We start from the raw sequence: 23,876 nt of genomic DNA, 5'->3' as shown, positions 1-23,876 counted from the left end.
CAGGTGGCACCCCGGTTTTGTATGAAGCGTGCCTTAAGTCCTGTAATTGTGGAGTTCCTGTCCGCCCTATAGCAGTTCCATGTTACTTTTCAAAGGATGATTATATGAAAGGAACATTAAGCAACCTTTCTATAGTTGGCTCCTTTATGAAATGGAAATGAAGTCTGTTCCCAAGGCCCATGTGAATAATAAAGAACTTTGTGTAATAGTGCCATGCCGAAAGGAGGTTCTCTCCTCGCCCTCCAACAAGTAATTATTTGCAACTTGCTTGACTTTTCCCAGAAGGGGTAATAATTGTGTATCCCTGGCCATTTCCCCCCCAGTTATGTAATATTCCTACCTTGTCCCTCCACCCCTTCCAATCACCTTTGCAGGGACTGCTCCAACCTCTTTCCCACGTTCTAAACATGTTTTGGCTATTAGGAACAAAAGCTTTTTTTCAGCCATGAAACAGTTGGGCTAAATAATAATTTGGATTTATTTATTTGCTTACTTTGTGCCCTGCGCTTCCTCCAAGCTGCACAAGGCAACTTACAACACAACGTGCAATGTAAACAACAGTAGTCTTCCCTGGTGTGGTGCGATGTATTGTGTTTCTTTTTAAATTGCAGTCATTATTAATAAATTCACATCTGTGCATATTATTATTATTATTCATTTCAATTCTATTACCACTCTATATTCTTAAGAAAAGAGCTCAAAGCAGTTCACAGCATATTAAAACATCAAATAAAACAATCCAGAGTAAAACATTGCTGTAGAAAGTCAAGTGTCCATTCAAAGCAACAGAAATAACAGGAAACTAAAATATTATCTTTAAAGATTTCAGAATGAAACATTACAAGTGAAGTCAACAACAGAATGCACATTAATGCAGCAAAGTTAATAATAATAATAATAATAATAATAATAATAATAATAATAATAATAGGTTTTGTTTTGTTTATACCCCGCCCATCTGGCTGGGTTGCAAAAAAACCAAACATTTCGAATGAAAATGTTACTAAAGGAAGTCAGATATAAAATAGAAAAGCATGATTAACAAGAGACTGAACTATTCTCATAATGCCAACTTTTTCACTGGGTGTGCGTTGGGTTTGTAGATAGTAGCAAAGTATATAAATTCACACATGTAGATGTTGCGCAAATCTGTGCCTTCTTTTTGGGGAGATGTTTTCGATAATGCACAAATAGCCACCATACTTGAAGCCTGCAACCATGGTTAAGCGATGGGAAGTGTTATGCTTGTATATTGACCCTCGATGATGTTGAGGTGCAGTTAGGAAATTGCTGCTGCAAGGCTTCCTTCTGGGTGATGATTTAATTTTCCTGGAGACTGAAGGAATTTTGCAAATGTAAACACCTTTCCCCCCCTCTCTGTGGATGATAACCAAGTGTCTGGAAAGCAGATGGTTCTGGTACGGAGAATTCTAATTTCAATCAGTAGCCTCGTTTTTGACGCTTATTTAATAGTCTTCAGCTTTCTTTTGTTTAGCTTTTCCCAGCGACAAACAGAGAACGTTGCCATGTTTTTTCCTAACGGAATAAAGTTGGGGGGGGCAGTGAGGGAATTTGCTGCTTCAAAATAGAGCCTTGCACCCGCCAGTCTCCCCCAAACATGTTCTCTAATCTACAACATAATGCACTGAATTGAAAAACGGGTGCCACACAGTAAAGTTGTGGCGTAGCAGTGAGCCAGGATGAGTCCAATAAAAGGCAATACATTTTGCTGGTACATTGGGGGGCCACCAGCTGGAGTCTCTGCAGCCAAGCCCTGAGGAATACCAACTGGCCCCTAGTTGCTAACCAAGAGGAAAGAGAGTTAAGTAGATCTTGTGAAATCCGTGATAGTCCACTTTAAGATGAGTTGGGTTGTTTTTTCTCCCTCACAGTATTTTTCCTCAGAATGGACCTGCCATAAAGCTATTTCTTGACAGCAACAACAACAACAACAATTTTATTTGTTTCCCAGCTTCCAACATATATAAAACCATAATAATTATGGTTTTATATATGTTGGCAGCTTTCAACATATATAAAACCATAATAAAACATGGCACATTAAAAGCTTCCCTATAAAGAGCTGCCTTCTTATGCCTTCTAAAGGTTATATAGTTACTTATCCCCTTGACAACTGATGAGAGGGCATTTCACAGGGTGGGTGCCACTACCGAGAAGGCTCTGTAATCAATGCTGTACATATTTAAACCTCCTTTAATCATGTCAGTAAAACCTTCTTCACTAGTTAAATTTTGGGGCAAGCATCCCTTTATGTCTGTGGAAAAGCACAAATAGTTTTGTTTCTTTAATCTCTTAATCATTTTAAAGAACTTCTATCCAGGTATTTCACCCGGCATGGCTCTCGGATCTATGATTAATTGTTATCTTCTTGCAATCTATCCTGTCTTTGCACTGAGGTGAACAGAGGAGTACACAAATTTCCTTTTCTCTTCCTGGCATGAATGAAAACTGGGTTTTGCTGCAGTTTTATAAGAGTATATAGTTGAAGTAGATGAATAAATGAGCAAATTAAGTTCATTTGGATATGCAGAAGATATTAAAAATAAATTTAAGGAACCGTAGAAAGAGGGGGAAGGAAGTCAAGTTTTGAAATGTTCAAATGATTGTAAAACTAGTGAATTGCATAAATAAAGTTTTTAAAAAGAAGAAACTTGAGTTTTGGCTTTGTACATGAGAAGTTCTCTCTCTGTTTTCTCGTACTTCTCCTGAAGCATTTATTCTGCAACCAGCTGCCGGATCAGATGGTGGGAAAGAAAACACATTCTTCTTGAGCAAAGAAACTTGTGTTTGCGTTTTAGAGGGAGCGTTTGAATATGTTGTGTGCGCTACATTGCATTGTGAGGCATTTGAGCTCTTGTGTGAACATAAAACATGATTACAGGGTTTGGCGGTTCTGTAAGAGAAACGGCCTGACTGGGCAGTAGCTTCTGGAAACATATAATCACAGCGACATGTTAAACTAAGGCTTTTAAGAAAGACGTTTTGGCCTCTAAACATTTAACTTGTAATTTAGGAAGAGAGCTGGATCCAGTCCCTTACAAATTAGCACGAGACGGGCTGAAATGCAGACCGTCCTGACCGTGGTTTCAGTAAATCAAGCTTGCTAGCATGCATGCGACCATTAATTACGACTCTCTTCAGGATTTAAAGGGGGGGGGAAACGGGCATGGCAAACTGCAGGCTCACAGAACAAAGGAAACAAAGAAAAGCGTAATGAGCTTTATGATAACAGGGCAGAATGGCAAGCGAGAGGAGGAGGTGTGACCTAATGTACAGTAGCCACCAAATAGAAGTTTGTATGTTTTTTCTGTAATGCTTTTTAAAAATCTACGACGCTCCAGATTTCCCATTAACAAAATAATGGTGGTTGTAGCAAGGATAAGATATTCGGAATTGCTCGCTTGGACAAATTTCAAAACAAGGTACAACCAGGAAGAACAGAATCAGTTATCCATATAAGTTAAAAGAGAGAGAGGGAGAAGAAAAGGTGGCTCTCAGGTTATTCCTAGTACGTAATACGGCTGGGTCGCATCCTGTACCTTATCGTTATCCTGTACCTTATGCTGGGTGAACAAGGTCCATTTCCGTATCAGTACGTAATTTTGTGGCCAATGCTTCCTGGTTCTTATAGTACAGTGGTACCTTGGGTTACATACGCTTCAGGTTAAATACACTTCAGGTTACAGACTCCGCTAACCCAGAAACAGTGCTTCAGGTTAAGAACTTTGCTTCAGGATGAGAACAGAAATCGTGCTCCAGCGGCGCAGCAGCAGCAGGAGGCCCCATTAGCTAAAGTGGTGCTTCAGGTTAAGAACAGTTTCAGGTTAAGAACAGACCTTCGGAACGAATTAAGTACTTAAGCCGAGGTACCACTGTATCAGGAAGTTTGACCCTGTAAGCCAAATCCTACATCCTTAAGAGCTAGTCCTGAACCTTTTTCATAGCTGAAGAGAATGGTTTAGGAGTCCAAACACCATTTGTATCCAGTGATTGCTTTAATTTCATTTTCTATTTGAGCTCAGATATTTCTGATTTTCAAAGTTGTTTTGGTAATGACAATTAGAACCTTGGGAAGCAGTATGCCTGATTACTTGATAGCAGGATGTGAACACCAGGGCACTCTTGTCACTTTCGTCTTCTGTTTTTTTGAGCATCAGATCAGGGTTAGAAATTCAGATATATGGCTGCTTAAACCAGGGTTGCAGTCGCCAAAACGGAATGGCCTAGTTGTCATTTGGGGACCAGTTGGCTCGAAAGCACCTTTTGGTTTCCGAAATTCTTTCTGGTTGTACAGATAAAATATTACAGATAGAATTCTACAGGACGTGTTGCTAGTGTGTGGAAACAGTCCAGATCCATGGATCCTCAGGCATGCACCTCCAGATGGTAAATTACACCAGAATCAAATTCTGTTCAGCATCAAGAGTTACTCCTGGTTGGACCAGCCTAAGCCTGGCAGAGGAAAAACAAGCCTTTAAAAATAGTTTTTGAGTTAAACCACTCTTTATTGCTAGTTACATTTATGTTTTGTTGCCAGGTTATGTCACCAAGCTGAACGGGTTTAGCATCTCTCCCCCTCCCAGTCCTGCCTTTGACACACCTCTGAAATGACCCCCTTTTTAAGGGTTTACACTGGTTTCAGATCTCCAAGGCTTGGCTTGGCTTTGCCAGCTGGGTCCAAGCAAAGCTGGGATGGGAGAATTCTGCCCAGCATATTTCCAGCAGAGCGGAGCCTGGGGAGTTGTGCTGGCAAAGCCCAACTGCATCAGGGACCGCTTGGCTCCGCTGGAGATCCTCTGGATTCCAGCAGCGTTCATCCCTGCAGATCTTGCTATAGGATTGGTCCCTTAATCCCCAACGAAGATATGGAACCAACCCAGTCATCTTTATTTTCTTCCTCTCTTCGTTGCACAAAAACTCGCAGAATCTCTCTCTCTCTCCCTCCCTCTTTTTGCATTGACATTCCTAACTAGGCATTCTCAGTGGGACAATGCTAGATGAACCTTTTAGACCAACGGGTTGGTATTTGTGGAGTTTCACTGGTTGAGAACATGCACTTCTCGAATGGTATTTATACCAAGCCCAGGAGACAATGCAGTGAACCATCGTGAGATGGTTTGGCCAATTCTGATCTTAGTCTAAACCATTTTCCCTGCACCTAACCAATAAAAAGTTGTTACATTCAGAGTTTCAGATTTTCTGTAGCTGCATAGGTGGCGAGCACAAAATTTACTGCAAGAAATACTGTAAAATGGTAATATATACATATAAATATGTATTTGTATTTATATGAACCTTTTAACTGTATAGCCTATTTACACACTTCTGTTGGTTGGTTTTACCTTGGATACAGTTCTATTTAATCCTTGATTTTATCTACTTAATGAAGGGCATCTTGTCATATTTTAATAGATCAAACAAAACATCTTTGACCAGTTACTGTTGTGGGTGGAAGTATGGTGGTGAGGAGAGAGACTTGTGCCCTGGCAATTAATAAAGTAACTAATAAGGCTTGTTATTGTAGGCCTTCCAAGTAGATTATGTCCTAAGTCTTAAAATGTGCATTTTATAGCCTTAGCAAGCACAGTACTGTGCAACTGCTTCCTTTGGTTACAGAATGGATTGTTTCCATTCTTTTCCTTTTCCTTGCAGTTCTGGACATTGCTGTGCTAAAACTTGCTGTGCCGTATTAAAGGTTAACTAATGAACTCAAGTGTAATCACATGTACACCTTTCCCTGAATCCTATGTCTTTCTTTTTTCCAGACTTATATTGGTTCCATAGTTGCCTCCGTTAACCCCTACAAGACCATTCCGGGCCTCTACGACCGAGCCACGGTGGAGCATTATAGCCGGCATCACTTGGGAGAGATTTCGCCTCATATATTTGCTGTTGCCAACGAGTGCTACCGCTGCCTATGGAAGCGTCATGACAACCAGTGCGTTCTCATCAGGTACTGAAATACTCTTTAATTGTTGCTGAATCTTAGATGTGTATGGGATCACACCAGTTGCTTGAATACAGAGAGAAAGGACAGGGGGTACTCTTAATTCTTTCCCCTAGGACTCCATTAATCATGAGATTTGTGGAGACGTAGCTTTGCTGCATGATCTAAATGGCTTCTTAAATGACAAAGCCTTCTTGGCTAAATATCTGTCCTGTGGTCATTTAATAAACACATATATTGGCACTCCACACGCTCTGGCCTGTTCCCTTAGACCTCGTCTCACTCTGAACACTGATTTTTTCCCCACTGGTTTGTTGCCTTGCTGCGCAGAGAATTAATTTGTCACCAGGAGTCTCGAATAAACACAGTCCATCAAAAAAAGATCTTCAGGAAGCCCATAAATAATGGCAGCAACTATAATGAAAACTCCTGAACATGTTGGCTGGTTTAATCTGCTTAATGGAGCTTGGTTGTTTTGTCTGTTGTTTAACACAACTGTGCTTTCCCTTAATGAGGATAAAATAGTTTCCAACATTGGCCCTGGTGTTCATTGCTTTTTGGGGGGGGGGTGCCATTCCGTGACTTTACTAATGCTGATTGGTGCTGATGTTGCACCGCACATCTTTTTGTGCTTTTGGAGACATGAAAGGTGGGATTAGTACCTTTAGTTCAAGCAGGTAGCTGCCAGGATACCATTCTGCCAGCAAGACAGAGAATTACTGTTCTTATTTGTTTGTAATGCCAGTACCAATAATATTATATGATAGCATATGCAGCTATGTGGGATGCGGGTGGCACTGTGGGTTAAACCACAGAGCCTAGGATTTGCCGATCAGAAGGTTGGCGGTTTGAATCCCCATGACGGGGTGAGCTCCCGTTGCTTGGTCCCTGCTCCTGCCAACCTAGCAGTTCGAAATCACATTAAAGTGCAAGCAGATAAATAGGTACCGCTCTGGTGGGAAGGTAAACGGCATTTCTGTGCACTGCTCTGGTTCGCAAGAAGCGGCTTAGTCATGCTGGCCACATGACCCAGAAGCTGTACGCCGGCTCCCTCAGCCAATAAAGCGAAATGAGCGCCGCAACCACAGAGTCAGTCACGACTGGACCTAATGGTCAGGGGTCCCATTACCTTTACCTTATGCAGCTATGTGCTAAGCCTAGAAGCACCTAGAAAAGTTGCACTTTTATACATGTCAATATTTCTTTTTGGAAAAGCACTTCCAAGGAGGAATTGTGAACATTTAATGCAATTACGTGTTACAGCTTTTCCTATGTTGTATAACTACAGGTAGGGGACTGGATGCTTGGGAAATACCACATGCAAACAAATTTCCTGCACATGGAAAGATAGCATTCTATCCAAAAGGCTAGCCATGTGCTAATTTTCTAGGTGTGAGGAGTTTTGTTTGCTTGGACCGGTGAAGTGAATCATGCCATCTCTTCATGTGAACTCTGAAATGGAAACAGTCTCAGGAAGAGCTGAACCACATGATTATGCTTGATGGATAGTTTAGCGCTTAGTATGAAATTTGTGTATTAATTAACATGTCTGAGGGTCATAATCATGTATTCGTGGGTACGCATGCCGGGAGCTGTGATTAGTCAGATATTACTAAAGCTCACATTCATCTCCTAGAAGTTGTTGAGGTTTCGCTGGGCCTCAGCTGGTTTTACAATAAATTTCACTTCTTTTTTGGAGAATAGCACTCTTCCCTTTGACGAGAGAGAAGGCAAGCCATTTCCAGAGTACTGCTTGAAACACAGAGACCAGGCCTTTCCCCAAAGGCCTGTTTCGTTCATGCAGTGAGGTAGCTCAGACTACCGCATTCAAAGCTCGCTTTTTGCAGCGCCACCGTTAACATAATTTTAACATACATTTTTGCTATCTTTATGTGGACACTGAAGCTTGAATTTAAATATTGTGTGCCCCCCCTTACTTAATTTGCTGTTTTTGTCTGTGAAATACGAGGAAGTAGCTACTGGGAAACTATCAGTCTCCAGCTTCCTGATATAGTTTGCTGAAGAAAGCAGCGCTTAAAATGTGTCTCTTCTATTCTCGGCTCACACCAGTTGGCATGGGCAGGGCAACCCAAGAACAAAATCTAAAGCAGGCAGGAAGAGACCTTAAGGCAGTGTTCTGGAATCACAGGACTTCCAGAAAGCCCCTTGGACATGCTGCCACTTGTTTCCGTACATTGGGTTAATGTTGTGTCACGGTAAACATCCATTTTTTAATGATACTGTCACAGGAAGCGTGCTGGTCAGTAAATACACAATTCAAAGTTGGACTTAACTCTTTATTAGCAAAAGCACAACCTCCACAGACTTGGTCGAGTGGCAGGCCTAATGAGCAAAGCAGCTCATTCTCAGTTGTCCTACTCCATGAACATCACTTGCCGAGATGGAAAGTCCCCACCTAGTCCCTTCTCCGGGGCTTTTTCTAGGCGATCGAAGACTGTTCCTGCATGCAGTCTGCCATTGCTCCACTCGTTTCAGCCCTCTTCTGGTTCTGAGAGACAGGGAGAGGGGAGCTTGTTGCAGTATGAGGGAAAGAAACCTGTGCCCCTTCACCAACCAGACTCATCTTTCCCTCTTGACCTTCCTCCTCCCTCTCACCTGCTTCTGCCTCTGATTCTGCACTCCTCTCTGCCACAGACTCTCCCAGCTCACTAAGCCCTGTTATAGCTTCAGCTTCTGACACCCTCTCCTCTTCCCAGTCTTCTCCCTCTGCCCACTTATTGTTGTCCCACCACAGGGCTCTGAGATTTCCTCCCTTGGTAGTTCCTCAGCTGGTTCCTCCCACCATTCCTCTGCATCAAACCAGCCCATCACATCTAGGTAAAGGTGAAGGAAAAGGACCCCTGGAAGGTTAAGTCCAGGCAAAGGCGACTACGGGGTTGCAGCGCTCATCTCGCTTTCAGGCCGAGGGAGCCGGCGTTTGCCCGCAGACAGATTTCCAGGTCATGTGGCCAGCATGACTAAACTGCCTCTGGCACAACAGGACACCGTGATGGAAACACCGTTTACCTTTCCGTCGCAGTGGTACCTATTTATCTACTTGCGCTAGCATGCTTTTGAACTGCTAGGTTGGCAGGAGCTGGGGCAGAGCAACGGGGATTCGACCTGCCAAGCATCTGATTGGCAAGTCCAAGAGGCTCAGTGGTTTAGACCAGGGCACCACCACACCCATGGCATCTACCTACTGTGGATCTATCTATCTATCTATCTATCATCTTATCTATCTATCCATCTATCTATCATCTAGCTAGCTAGCTATCCATCTATCAATCATCTATCTATCATCTATTTATTTATCTATCATCTATCTATCTATCTATCTATCTATCTATCATCTATCTATCTATCTATCTATCATCTATATCTATCATCTATCTCTCTATATATCTATCATCTATCTTTCTCCATCCATTCATCCATCTATTTATCCACCCATCTTATGATCTGGGACATGAGGCACCTAACCATCTGTAGACACAGCACTGAAAAAGTCTTTTTTAAACAATCGAATCAAACGAATTAACAGTAAACAAGTTTCCACAGTGAACAGGCATAGCCAGGAGTGAGATGGGCTATTGCCAAAAACACATGGGTGTGGGACAAGAGGCTTGGAACTGTCAAACGCCGTGCGGTTTCTCATCACAGAGAAAGCAGGAAATCCTTTCAGCATTAGTCACTTTTTTCTTTTCTTTTTTGGCGACTGCTAATGAAAGCTGCTATGTTATGCTATCGGTGACACGTTTCATTCCAAATACAGTAGGACTTGTATCAGCGTTCCTTCATCTGTGTCCAGCAATAAATGACAGCTGATTTTGTTGTGGGTTGCATGCTTGGCTGTCCAGCTTACAGTCAAACAGATCCCAGTCTCTTTAAGTTGCTAATAGAATTGACTCTTACTATTTCTGTGCAGCTTGTCAGCTCGGCTGGAAAAAGTCCCAAGTGCGTAGTTGTCTGGGTCACTTAAAAAAGATGTCGTCAAACTAGGAATGTAAAATGTTGGACTTGCCTTGATTCTTCTTTGTGGGTTTTTCTTGTGACTCACACCTCCAATTTAGGCTACGATGTTGAGCAGGTGCTGGGTATTTCTGTGTTGGATTAACAAGTGTGTTTGAAATAGGTGAGTTAAAGAGGTTTGTTGTGGTCAATCAATATCCAGTATTAATAATGTTACCAGGTTATTGGACATAGAATCATAGAAATGTGTTGGAGATGTAATGAGATTGAGGGTAAAGGTAAAGGGACCCCTGACCATTAGGTCCAGTCGTGACCAACTCTAGGGTTGCGGTGCTCATCTCACTTTATTGGCCGAGGGAGCCGGTGTACAGCTTCCAGGTTATGTGGCCAGCATGACTAAGCCGCTTCTGGTGAACCAGAGCAGTGCACGGAAATGCCATTTACCTTCCTGCCGGAGCAGTACCTATTTATCTACTTGCACTTTGACATGCTTTCAAACTGCTAGGTTGACAGGAGCAGGGACCGAGCAACGGGAGCTCACCCCATCGTGGGGATTCGATCCACCGACCTTCTGATCGGCAAGTCCTAGGCTCTGTGGTTTAACCTACAGCGCCACCCATGTCCCGGAGATTGAGGGTATGTTTTATCATATGTGGTGGACCTGTAAAAGGGTAAAAGAGTATTTGGGAAATAATTCATGATGAATTAAAAAAATGTTTAAAAGTACTGTTCCAAAAACAAAAAACCCAGAGTCCTTTTTGTTGGGGATAACTCAGACGGAAATTCCCAGGTGTCAAACATCTCCACTTGGGTCTCATCTGTCCAGAGGACATTGTTCCAGAAGTCTTGTGGTTTTTTCACATGCAAACTTTGCAAACCTAAGCCGTGCTGCCACATTCTTTTTAGAGAGAAGAGGCTTTCTCCTGGCAACCCTTTCCAAACAAACCATACTTGTTCCGTCTTAATTGTACTGTCATGAACTTTAACATTTAACATGCTAACTGAGGCCTGTAGAGCATGAGATGTAACTGTTGGGTGTGTGTTTTTTGCAATTTCCTCTGAGCATTGCCATGAATTTGCTGAGCCGTCCACTCCTGGGAAGATTGGCAACTGTCTCGAGTGTTTTCCACGTTTGAATAACCTTTCTCACTGTAGAATGATGGACTTTACATTGGTTGGAGATGGCCTTAGAACCCTTCCCCAGTTTCATGGGCAGTAGCAATCACTTCTCTAAGGGCATCGTGCTGTCTTTGCTCCCTGGCATTGTGCTAAAACACACCTGAATTCTCCAGACCAGCAAAAGGGTTATTTATGTATGCTACTACTGCGGCCTGTGTTTCGTTAGCCCCAAAATGGAAAGTGAGCGAGGTCCCAACCAAAGAAGAATGGCAACTTGAGCTGACAGAATATGCGCAGCTTGCAGACTTAACATATAGAATAAGAGAAGAAGAAGAAGAAGATACATTTAGAGAAGATTGGAAAACGTTTATTGAATATATGGAGGGAAATTGTGTACACCTGAAAACGTTCTCAGCATTAAGAAAAATTCAGCAGTATAAATAAGGTTTGATGGATGTATTAATGGAATACAGTGGTGCCCCGCAAGACGAATGCTTTGCAAGACGGAAAACTTGCTAGACGAAAGAGTTTTCCGTTTTGGAGGTGCTTCGCAAAACGAATCTCCTATGGGCTTGCTTCGCAAAACGAAAATGTCTTGCGAGTTCCTGCGGGTTTTTCCCCCTCCCCCCCTTTTCTAAGCTGCTAAGCCGCTTATCAGCTGATCCAATAAGCCGCTAATAGCGCTAATCCGCTAATCCGTAAATGGGCTTCCTTCGCAAGACGGAAAAACCGCTAGACGAAGAGAATCACAGAACGGATTCTTTTCGTCTTGCGAGGCACCACTGTATTGAATGGTTTAGTTTTTCATAAATGTGCAGGAATCTATGATATGCAAAATTAACTATGAAAAGAGAAGAAGGGAAGTTGTTGAAATTTCAGGGATGTTAAAATGAGTATTTTAAATTGTATAACTGAAAATTTAATAAAATTTTAATATGAAAAAGAAATGAATAGCCGCACCTTTCTGCTGCTTAGCCTCTTAATCCTATGGAAGCAGTAAGAGTGTTTTCCACACATGATTTCTAAATTTTGGCTTTATTTCTGTTAAATAAATGACACTGTGTAATATGTCATTCGTTGCTGTTCATCTGAGGTTGTATTTACCTAATATTAAGACCTGCTAAGGAACAGATGATTGTTATTATGTCTTCATATTTAACCCATTGAATTCAAAGAGGGTGCACTTTCTTTTTCCCATGACCGTATGTGATGTCCTACATTAGTATGGTATGCCTTGTAACTTGCTTGTCTGCAAGTAATGAACGCTAGAAGCAAAGTGATACATTTGGATTTGGGGATGGCTTCTAAAAGGAAGCAAGTGCCCTCTAGCGGATTGCCTTATTATTTACAGCTTTGCTTTGGGGTTTGTGAATACTCAAGCAAGTTCTCCATCGGACGTTTGGCGACAGTATAAATACAATGGGTTATTGGGCGACTGCTAGATGTTTTCTTCAACTTGCGCAGAGGGTCAGTCCCCCTGTGTGCCTGTCTGCCTCATCGCTCAGCCTGGACACTGAGATTCAGCACTGAGGGCCTTCTGGCAGTTCCCTCACTGCAAAAAGTGAGGTTACAGGGAACCAGGCACAGGGCCTTCTTGGTAGTGGCGCCTACCCGGCGGAACGCCCTCCCTTCAGATGTCGAAGCATTAAACAATTATATAACCTTTTGTAGACATCTGAAGGCAGCCCTGTGTAGGGAAGCATTTAATGTTTGATGTTTAGTTTTGTCCTGTTACATTTTGCTGGAAGCCACACAGAGTGGCTGGGGCAACCCAAGCCATATGGGTGAGGTACAAGAAAATTATTATTATTATTATTATTATTATTATTATTATTATTATTATTATTATTATTATTATTATTAATTTGCTGTGAACTTCAAACAGTCAATACAGTCATATTTCAGCTCCTGAACGCCTCGGGAGTCGAATGTTCTGCTCCTGAACAATTGAAAACCAAAAGTGAGTGTTCCGCTTTTCAAATTTTGAGGGGAAGCCAAATGTCCGGCGCGGCTTCCACTATTGTTTCCAGCGCGGCTGCACAAATGGGAACCAATCGGAAGCTGCACCTTGGTTTCTGAACTTTTTGGAAGTCGAACAGACTTCCAGAACAGATTCCGTTCGACTTCCGAGATAGGTCTATATTTTACTGAGACAATAAGTACGGTGGTACCTCGGGTTACATACGCTTCAGGTTACATACTCCGCTAACCCAGAAATAGTGCTTCAGGTAAAGAACTTTGCTTCAGGATAAGAACAGAAAAAATGTTCTGGCAGCAGCAGGAGGCCCCATTAGCTAAAGTGGTGCTTCAGGTTAAGAACAGTTTCAGGTTAAGAACAGACCTCCGGAACGAATTAAGTACTTAACCCGAGGTACCACTGTAATGCGAGACTCAGCTGCTGGCTTAAACCAAAGCGCCTCTGTCACGAAGTGAATATTCTCTCTACTTCAGCCTCCATCTGCAGCCTTGGCCTCCCTTACAGGGTTGTTGTAAGGGCGACTGAGGTAGGATATTTGAGATGCTTAGGAATCTTCTAAAGTGCAATAGAAATGCTAAGGTAGGGGGGTCTACAAATTTTGGCGGAGCTTGGCAAACCAACCATGATTTCCAGCAACCCTGCAAAGCTCTGCTTTCTTGACTCACAGAGGCAAAAAGAGTGGTTTTTCTTTTATACTGGCTACCTGACAAAGTCGGAGAGGTTTGTAGAGAGAGGAGGAGCTGCAGGCAGTAAGTTTGTGTTGGTAGCAGCTTGCTACCAACCCACAGGCTGCATTCCAGCAGAAGATGCAGCCTGGCGCCATTTTGAAAAAGAGTGATTTTCCGCCAGTGGTTTCTTGCTCTGGCAGAGTATGCCGACTGTTTTCCCCGCTGGTTGCTAAAATTAAATGTCTGGCAGTTGCCACTAGCGACTACAGGTTCAACCTGGCAACTGCGCATGCTGATTTAACTTCCTTCCGCAGGGCCTGTAAGACAGAGCTATTCTGCCTGGCTTTCAATTTGAACTTAGCCCGATCTTTTATTCCCCTTCCTACCCTCCCCCTCCCCGTTTTATGAAGATTACCCACTCTGGATCCCACAGCTAATTCTCCCCTGGTCTCCTCGCTGGCCCAAATTTAGCCAGCTAGTCCTGGTGATCATCTAATGTTTATTGGATGGATTTCCCCCCTGAATTGATTTTTGAATTCTGAATTTATTGTTATTCACGTTTATACTGTATTTTATGCTGTTTTTTGTTGCATCAATTAAGTGTTTTAAATTTGTTGTTAGCTGCCCTGAGCCCGGTTTTCTGAACCGGGAAGGGCAGGGTATAAATAAAAATTATTATTATTATTATTATTATTATTATTATTATTATTATTAATGCACTAGTATGGGGCATGGGATGTGATTAAAAGAAAAACAGATTCCCCGCCCCCTTTAAAAGCAGCCAGGATTGTGGTGGACATGGTAGGAAGGAATGATTTGTCCAAGGCAATTATGCCCAAAATGTGAAATGTATCTGATTATGGTATCGTTGCCTTTAAACAGTCTCCTGGAAGCCTCAAAGACTCTTTCTTCAGCCTTTAAGAGGAACATAAAGCAAACTGCTCTTTGGACAAGCATCAGACTTTTTCCACAGGGAGGTTTATTCTGACATACCAAGATAAAAGGATGGATTTGGCGAACTCTTTGGCCTTATCTCTTCTGCGTTGTGCAAGATACGGAGCCCAGAGATTGAACCGAAGTGTGTTTGGAGAGTGCTGCTTTTGTTGCATTGCATGTGATGGCATTGGTCGAAAGGGCATGTCCCTGTTTGAGATTATGTAGCTTTCGAGATTTTGCATGTGATCCCTCATAGCACATTAATCCAGAAGTGTTTGAGTGGGAATTATTTTTGTAAATAAGTGGAAATATTGGATGCAGACCTGCCCCCCTCAAAATATATTATGATTATTTATATGTCATGTATCTAAGAGATGACTGTTGCCAGAGTGGTGCATGCTCTGGTTATCTCCCGCTTGGACTACTGCAATGCACTCTACGTGGGGCTACCTTTGAAGGTGACTTGGAAACTGCAATTAATCCAGAATGCGGTAGCTAGACTGGTGACTGGGAGTGGCCGCCGAGACCATATAACACCAGTCCTGAAAGATCTTCATTGGCTCCCAGTACGTTTCCGAGCACAATTCAAAGTGCTGGTGCTGACCTTCAAAGCCCTAAACGGCCTCGGTCCAGTATACCTGAAGAACTATCATCCAGCCTGGACACTGAGGTCCAGCGCCGAGGGCCTTCTGGCTGTTCCCTCACTGCGAGAAGTGAGGTTACAGGGAACCAGGCAGAGGGCCTTCTCGGTAGTGGTGCCCGCTCTGTGGAACGCCCTCCCAGTAGATGTCAAGGCAATAAACAACTATTTTACTTTTAAAAGTCAACTGAAGGCGGCCCTGTTTAGGGAAGTTTTTAATGTCTGATGCTGTATTGTTTTTAATAATCAGTTAGAAGCCGCCCAGAGTGGCTGGGGAAACCCAGCCAGATGGGCGGGGTATAAATAATAAATTATTATTATTATATGATGGCAAAAAGCAGAGAAAGCTGATAGAGGAAGAGGAGTAAAAGGAAGCTGGAGATAACTAGCCACCCAAAACATCCTTTAAAAGTGCTTGTCATGTATCAGAAACCAGACAAAATGGCAGATACAATTTTCAAGTGCATCTATGGCCAAATTATGTGTGTGACTGGATCTATAATGTTTGCTTTCCACTGTAAAAGGAGCTGCAAAACACACACACACACACACACACACCAATCAGCTGTATGGCCCTCCAATGAAAATATACAGGTTTTCCTCACATGGAGTGGGCAGGGGATGTGGTAATTTAGATGCTGATAGTTTAGACGCCAGCTACTTTTACCTTGGGGGGATGCATTCTTATATTGTTGAGTGTCATTTCTTATTTGCCCCTTACAGAACTACTGTTAATGGGTGGGGTGTAAGTATAAATAACAGCAACTCTCGGTCAAAGAAACTCAGTTCGCAGTGATCATAATCCGTTGTAGCAAAGACTGGTTCTCCGATTTATATGGTTCTCAGATTTCAGGCTCTGCGCAAAGTCTATTAAATGCGACATTGATTTATCTTAGCTCCCAGAAGCTCTGCTTCTGATTACCTGCCTGTATACCATTTCTCAGACCGCGTCTAACAAGAAATATTATTTATTTATTTAAAATGTATATCCTGGTTCACAATATGCTCACAATATTGGTTCACAATATGCTCTTGCGATGGCTAACAAAAAATGAAAAAAACACACACCATTTTTTAATTTTTTAAAAAATGAAACCATAATTACTGCCACTCACAGACATAAAAAGCCTTTTTTCAATAAATGTCCAACAAGTCTTCTTGAATTTTCAAAGTAGGAGATCATTGGTACAGTTAACTAATTTAAGTCTTGTTTTCCTTTTGTCTTCCAGCGGCGAGAGTGGTGCTGGCAAAACAGAGAGCACAAAGCTGATACTCAAGTTTCTGTCCGCTGTGAGCCAACATTCGCTGGAACTCTCTCGCAAAGAGAAAACATCTAGTGTGGAACAAGCAATTTTGGAGAGCAGGTACTGTGTTCATAGCCTCGCCTATCATCTAGACAGTAGGGAAGATACATGGAAGGAAGATATTTCGGAGTTGACCGTTGTCTGCTTGGCAGTACCAGGGACGGGTAAACAATCCAACAAGCACAGATGAGCGGGGTATAAATAATAAATTATGATGACGATTGAACATTTTCTAAACTATGGTAGTACATTTAAGTGATCATACAGATGCAGATGGTTTCACTTGTTGGATGCATCAAACACTTCAAAATTCAAATGGAAGTAAGGTTTGTTTTTCTTCCATAAAATCCATATTTTATAGTCAGAATTTTGACAGCCGAGCCTATATTTTAGCCTGCCAGGTGCTTAGCAACCCTCTTGTTTTTGCAATCTGAGCCACTATCCTAGGACTTTCCTTCTCGTGAGCTGGGGTTTCCGGGGAGTAAGGCATCATTGCAAGAGAGAAGCCTTTTTGCGGGGTGTATTATTATTTTTTGGCAGATGTTGTTTGGTTGTGCGTATAATTTACCCGTGTGTATAATTAATGATTCATTCATTGATGTTGCCGCGTGCGTCTCTAGCTTAAATAAGTTGTCTTCCTTTGAAAATGCCTGCGTTCTAATTGCAGGTTTCATAGATCAATGAGCATATCAAAAGAGAGAGGTCAAGGGTGCAACAGAGGTCACGTGGATACCTCAGAATCTCTTTACAGCATCCTTGGACTATTTCATAATAACTGGTTTAGAGTAATTACAGCTCTGTAGCCTTTTCTACCTGTGGGGCAGCAATGCTATAGCTTAGCAGGGGCAGGGGGACAAAGTCAGGTTTTTAAGTGTAATTGGGGGGGGGATATGTTTGTTTTACTGCATCAGACTCATTAAAATATGTCTAACTGAAGTGTTATTGTTTATATGGTGTCCTTACTGGATGTTGAAATTTAGGATGGGGTGGGTCAACGAATGACAGGAATTGGGAATGTAATGTAATGTAATGATGGTAGACTTTTGGTAGCAGGCCAGGCCAGGAGCTGGTGAACTTGAGGACATATTTGAAAAGAGCTTGGGGTACATTTGAAAAGAGGGATGGGGGAAGGACAGATGGACAAAAGTGGAGAGAAGGAAGGCGAAAAGCGAAGACTACTTGCTCACAAATTTATTGACAGCTGCACAAATTATTATAGCCAGGAAGTGGAAGGGGGAAGCAGAATAGAAAATGGAAGAATAGTATAGAGAGGTGTGGGATATAGCTACTGATGATAAATTAACATGCGCCATTAAGGTAAGGCGGGGAATACCCAGAAGAAATAATTTGGGGGAGATATGGAGGGTGTTTGTTGAATTTGTAGTGTTAAAATAGAAAGGGGTCAAACCGTCGCAAGAGGTGTTGAAAATTTGGGAGGTTGGATAGTTGCAGTGGAATGGTCTTGTGGGTGGGATGCACATTTTTGTTCTTATTTATTACTTTGTCAAAATATTAATATTAATATTAATAATTTTTAAAATGTAACGATTAAGAGAAGACTAAGGAAAGGCAGTTAAGGACAACAGAATGGGCAACTGAACACTCACCAGTTGATCTGCACTAGGGAGCAAGGATTGAACAATGGAAAATATACTGAGGATGTGGAAATAAAACCCGAGGGTATAGAATTATCAAGAGTTACAGAAGCACAGATTGGAGATTGCCTCAGATTAATACAGGGTATCTCGGCACACTTACTTTTTTTGGTTTTGCCCACGGTTTTACCCTTAAGTGTAGCTGCACAGGCTTAAACTGTTTCTGGAATATTCCATTTGCAGCTCCGAGATAGCTTGATTAAATGCTCCCCCATATATAAATCTGCTCACACATTAAACAAAGCAAGCAGATTAGATGTCAAAGAAAAAAGGTTCTAGTCAGCCTCTTTGTTTTCTGTGTGGAGGGATTTTTTTCCCTTGGTGGGAACATTCAGATATGCAATCCCCTATCTGTGGAATGAAAGTGCATTGTCTAGGAGACAAAAATTAAAGATTAAGGAGTTAGCTGGCAGTACTTTACACTGGATATACTTTTTTAAAATCGAAAGTTCTAGTAAACAATGTTTATTCTTCCTCAAACAGCTAGTGCATTTGTTATCTATCTTTATTTTTTCCACAGCCCAATTATGGAAGCTTTTGGCAACGCAAAGACTGTTTACAACAACAACTCAAGTCGCTTTGGGAAATTCATTCAGTTGAATTTCTGTCAGAAAGGCAACATTCAGGGAGGAAAAATTGTAGATTGTATCCTTTGTACTCTGTGATTGCCCTAATATTTACAGTATGACAACTCTGTGCATTTTTATACAACAAGCAAAGATGTTGCCCCTCTTTCAATACACATTCCAAATTCTTAAGTTAGAATGCAAAAATCTATAAAAAGCAGTTCATATGCTTAGTACCAAACCTATGTATTTTTTATTCTAGATCATCCTAAAATTCCGCAGTGAAAGAATTTTGTTTCTAAAGTCTGTTACTGACCATGGTTTGTGTGAGTGAAACAAACCTTAGTTCTCTGGTTGATATGTAACACTAAGACAGGAATTGCTTGCTCTAGAGTGATTTCCATGGTCAGGGTAAACCATTAACTATTCTTTACCATGATGTGTGAACTGGGCCACTGAATTTTGTGGCAAATAAACAGATGCCAATTAAAATACCCAATGACAGTCTTACGCTTACATTAAAATAAAATAAAAATGATGGATGCAAACGTTGCTCGTGCAAGTCTGCTAGGAAATGAATATATAGCCTTTAGTTCACTCCAACCTCCTCACACGGTCAAATGAAACATTCTGTTCCTTGACTTTTCGATCTGCTGCCTGCTGAAGATTTATTAGAGAAGGTAAGTCAGCATTTTGATTTCTTTCAATGTAAAGGATTGCGCTGAGAATCTCACCTACCTGCCGAACAGATCTCTAAATATGTTTTCTCTTGTAGAATCGAGTAGTAAGGCAAAATCCAGGAGAGAGAAATTATCACATATTCTATGCCCTGCTGGCGGGGATTGAGGGAGAAAAGAAAGGTGAGAGGCAGTCTTCTGCTTGAATAGTGGTTTACAGTGCCCCTTGGACAGAGATTTTTCCTAAGATTCTCACCACCAGCATTTCATGATCCTGTTGTTGTTGATGTTGTTGTTGTTTAGTCGTGTCCGACTCTTTGTGACCCCATGGACCAGAGCACACCAGGCACTCCTGTCTTCCACTGCCTCCCGCAGTTTAGTCAAACTCACGTTGGTAGCTTCGAGAACACTATCCAACCATCTCGTCCTCTTTCGTCTCCTTCTCCTTGTGCCCTCCATCTTCCCCAACATCAGGGTCTTTTCCAGGGAGTCTTCTCTTCTCATGAGGTGGCCAAAGTATTGGAGCCTCAGCTTCAGGATCTGTCCTTCCAGTGAGCACTCAGGGCTGATTTCCTTAAGAATGGATAGGTTTGATCTTCTTGCAGTCCATGGGACTCTCAAGAGTCTCCTCCAGCACCATAATTCAAAAGCATCAATTCTTCGGCAATCAGCCTTCTTTATGGTCCAGCTTTCACTTCCATACATTGCTACTGGGAAAACCATAGCTTTAACTATATGGACCTTTGTTGGCATGATCCTAGTATTTTTTAAATGTATGACCTAAGAAAATAATTAAAGAGTGCTATGTTGCGTTATGTTATATATATAGAGAACGATTGCCTAACAAAGGTGGTAATAGTGATACGTCCCATCATACCAAAAGTCTCTCCAAATCCCACTTCCTCCCCAAGTCTATACTTATATGTGCACAAGCCAATTGGGCACAGTCTGCTCTAAGAACTAGGTTGTATAGTCTGAACCTAATTGGCTAATCTGAGTAAGACCTGTGGGTTTGTATTGGTTAACTTAGTACCACATTGAAAAGGTACTAACTTTGAAGAAGTTCCTACCAGAGAAGAATAGCAGATGAAGTTAATGGACTATGCTGAAATGGCGAAATTGACCAGAAGAGTCAGAAATCAGGAAGATAAGGAATGGGGGAAATTTATAACTTATCTTAAAGACCATTGTAAACAGTTAAAATCATTAGTAGGATTGGAAGGAAGATCACTTGTAGTTTAAGGTTGAATTCTGGACATGATGGAAGAGGCAAAGGATTTGGAGTATCATAAACTATGCGGGAAATGATTAATATCAGGACCCACAAAGGGGAGGGTGGAGATTCATCTTGTTTTGGAAGATGAATCTTGGAATCTTGTTTTTATGATTTATATTTAATATACAGTGGAACCTTGGGTTTTTGAGCGTCTCGGAAGCTGAACGATTTGGAACCTGAACACCAAAAACCCGGAAGTGAATGCTTCCGTTTTTGAACACGCCTCAGAAATCAAACAACTTCCAAGGCATGTTTCTTCATTTTCTCAATGGAATTTGCCGGCCGCCCATTGTGCCTTGGTTGTCGACCGTTTCGGAAGTCGAATGGTCTTCCGGAATGGTTTATGCTCAACAACCGAGGTACCACTGTATCTCTGTAAAATTTTAATTTGAAAAACCAAAAAAATAAAATTTTCCAAAGAAAGAAAATAAGAAAGGTACCAACTTTGGCTTAGCCACCATCCTGATATGCATTATTTATTAAATTTATAAATCACCCTTCATCAAAGGATCCCAGGGCAGTTCGCAGCATTGCAGTTGCAAGAAACATTCTGCAATCCCCTTCATCCCAGACATGGTATCACCTTTTGCATTCTCCTTCTGTATTAGTATCGGTACAGTGGTACCCCGCAAGGCGAATGCCTCGCAAGACGGAAAACCCGCAAGACGAAAGGGTTTTCTGTTTTGGAGGCGCTTCGCAAGACGAATTTCCCTATGGGCTTGCTTCGCAAGACGAAAGCCCATAGGGAAATCTCCGGGGACCTGTTTTAAATTGCTGGCGGTCGGGAGCAAAGACGTTCGCCCACAGCCGGCCTTCAGAAGAGGTCCTGGACCTCTTCTGAAGGCTGGCGGGGGGCAAAAGTCTTTGCTCCCCCCCCCCGCCTGCCTTCCCGGGACAGCAGAGACTTCTCCGCTGCCCCGGGCGATCTTAAAATGCTGGCGGGCGGGAGCGAACGCTTCGCTGCCGACCCCCAGCATTTTAAAATCTCCCCGGGACAGCGGAGGCTTCACTCCCGCCCGCCAGCATTTTAAAATCGCCCCGGGACAGCAGGGGCTTTTAAAATGCTGGCGGTCGGCAGCAAAGCCCTCCTGTCCCCGGAGCTTGTGGGGCGGGAGGTGGGAAGAAGGGCTTTTTTTCCCACCGCCAGCCTTCAGAACAGCCTTCTGAAGGCTGGCAGTGGGAAGAAAAGCCCTTGTTCCCCCCCCCCAGCCTTCAGAAGAGGTCGGGGGACAGACTGTCCCCGGACCTGGTCTGAAGGCGGTTTCCCTAGGAACGCATTAATTGATTTTCAATGCATTCCTATGGGAAACCGTGCTTCGCAAGACGAAAAACTCGCAAGAAGAAAAAACTTGCGGAACGAATTAATTTCGTCTTGCGAGGCACCACAGTATCTGTATCTGCCTCCAGTCTCTATTCTCAAAGTGCACACACACACAGCAGTCTACCCGTGTGTCAAATCAACACAGGAATGGCACACAGAGGGGTTGTTTTGTGATACACTCTGCCGCTGGAAATTTCCCGAGACTAAGCCGGAGAATTTCGCACGGAGCATTGTGAAATTTTATTCTCGAGGAATGCATTTGGTATGCATTTCTCATGTACGCAAGCATCACTTTTGGGTAGCTGCTGTTGCCACCTAAAATTACCTTTTTATGTTAACCCAGACTTCCTCAACCTCGGCCCTCCAGATGTTTTGAGACTACAATTCCCATCATCCCAGACCACTGGTCCTGCTAGCTAGGGATCAAAAACATCTGGAAGGCCGAGGTTGAGGTAGCCTGTGTTAACCTGTCATGGAGAAACATTGCACGTAATGGAGATAGACAGTACAGTGGACCCTCGGGTTACATTACCTTCGGGTAATGTAACTTTCGGGTTGCAAATGCGGCAAACCCAGAGTGTATTCTTCCAAGTTTCACCGCGCGTGTGCACAGAAGTGGTGCCTCTGCTTACAGAATTTTTGGGCTGCGTACGGACCCTCGGAATAAATTACATTCTTATCCAGAGGGTCCACTGTATTATTTGGTGTTTCTTTTCTTGTGTGCTTTAAGCAACTATTCCTTAATTTAAACACAACAGTTTGAATTAACTATTTTTCCTGTTTCCAGATGCATTTTACCTATCTGTACCAGAGAACTATCACTACCTGAACCAGTCTGGATGTGTAGCGGACAAGACAATCAATGACAAGGAATCCTTCAAAGAAGTCATTGTGAGTTGGACATGCCCCTTCTTTACGGATTGGCCAGTAACGTCACAAATTCTTTTGAAGTGGCAGTCACTTTGAAGTTGAGATTTTCTGCTAACAATGACAAGGTTCTGTAAAGGTACCTCACAGCCCTTGTGGCAATTTTGAGGCCTTGTGTATACTGTGTACCATCATCAGAAAAGCGCAGCGTAACCTCCGTGAACTGCACCTCTCCAGAGGATAGAGGGTTTTAAAAATCACTGTTTCCCAAATTTGTTTCTCCATCTGTTTTTGGACTACAATTCCTATCATTCCTGACCACTGGTCTTTCTAGCTAGGGGTGATGGGAGTTGTAACCCCAAAACAGATGGAGACCCATGTTTGGGAAACAGTGATCTAAATCTTCCCAACCATATTTCAGTTGCAACATCCGGGACAAAGCTACAGGTTGTTGGAGTCATGCCCACTGTTTAATGGCGCTGTGGTCTAAACCACTGAGCCTCTAGGGCTTGCCGATCAGAAGGTCGGCGGTTCGATTCCCCACAAAACTGTGAGCTCCCGTTGCTCTGTCCCAGCTCCTGCCAACCTAGTAATTCAAAAAAGGTAGCGTTGCAGCGGGAAGGTAAACAGCATTTCCGTGCACTCTGGTTTCCGTCACGGTGTCCCGTTGCGCCAGAAGTGGTTTAGTCATGCTGGCCACATGACCTGGAAAGCTGTCTGTGGACAAACGCCAGCTCCCTCAGCCTGGAAAGCAGATGAGTGCCGCAGCCCCATAGTCGCCTTTGACTGGACTTAACCTTTTTTTATGCCTCTGATTTCCTGTGCATGGGTTATATGAAGTGGAGGAACCAGGGTGTCCGCCATTTTCACTCTCCTGAGACTAATCCTCAACAATTGCCATTGCAATAATAGCTCCTGGCTATGGGTGG

The 23,876-nt window shown here is 42.6% G+C and overlaps 1 protein-coding gene across 2 annotated transcripts in view; it reads left to right on the top strand.

Annotated features, from left to right (window-relative positions):
- The window catches only part of MYO10 (myosin X), a 203,916-nt gene that overhangs the window by 100,860 nt on the left and 79,180 nt on the right, over nucleotides 1–23,876 (top strand). Inside the window, exons 4-9 of one of the 2 annotated variants that reach the window (XM_083518955.1) lie at nucleotides 5,787–5,974; nucleotides 16,511–16,645; nucleotides 18,761–18,885; nucleotides 19,473–19,486; nucleotides 19,582–19,666; nucleotides 22,868–22,971. In XM_083518955.1, the coding sequence (XP_083375081.1) occupies nucleotides 5,787–5,974; nucleotides 16,511–16,645; nucleotides 18,761–18,885; nucleotides 19,473–19,486; nucleotides 19,582–19,666; nucleotides 22,868–22,971 (651 nt within the window). Of the gene's footprint in view, nucleotides 1–5,786; nucleotides 5,975–16,510; nucleotides 16,646–18,760; nucleotides 18,886–19,472; nucleotides 19,487–19,555; nucleotides 19,667–22,867; nucleotides 22,972–23,876 lie in introns of both variants that reach the window. The other variant, XM_083518956.1, reaches the window with a different exon arrangement.

This window comes from Podarcis liolepis, assembly GCF_965112155.1.
Source record: "Podarcis liolepis genome assembly, chromosome: 8".
NCBI classification, from domain to species: Eukaryota; Metazoa; Chordata; class Lepidosauria; order Squamata; family Lacertidae; genus Podarcis; species Podarcis liolepis.
Note: the sequence above shows the minus strand (reverse complement) of the source record. Positions and strands in the feature narration are given on the sequence as shown.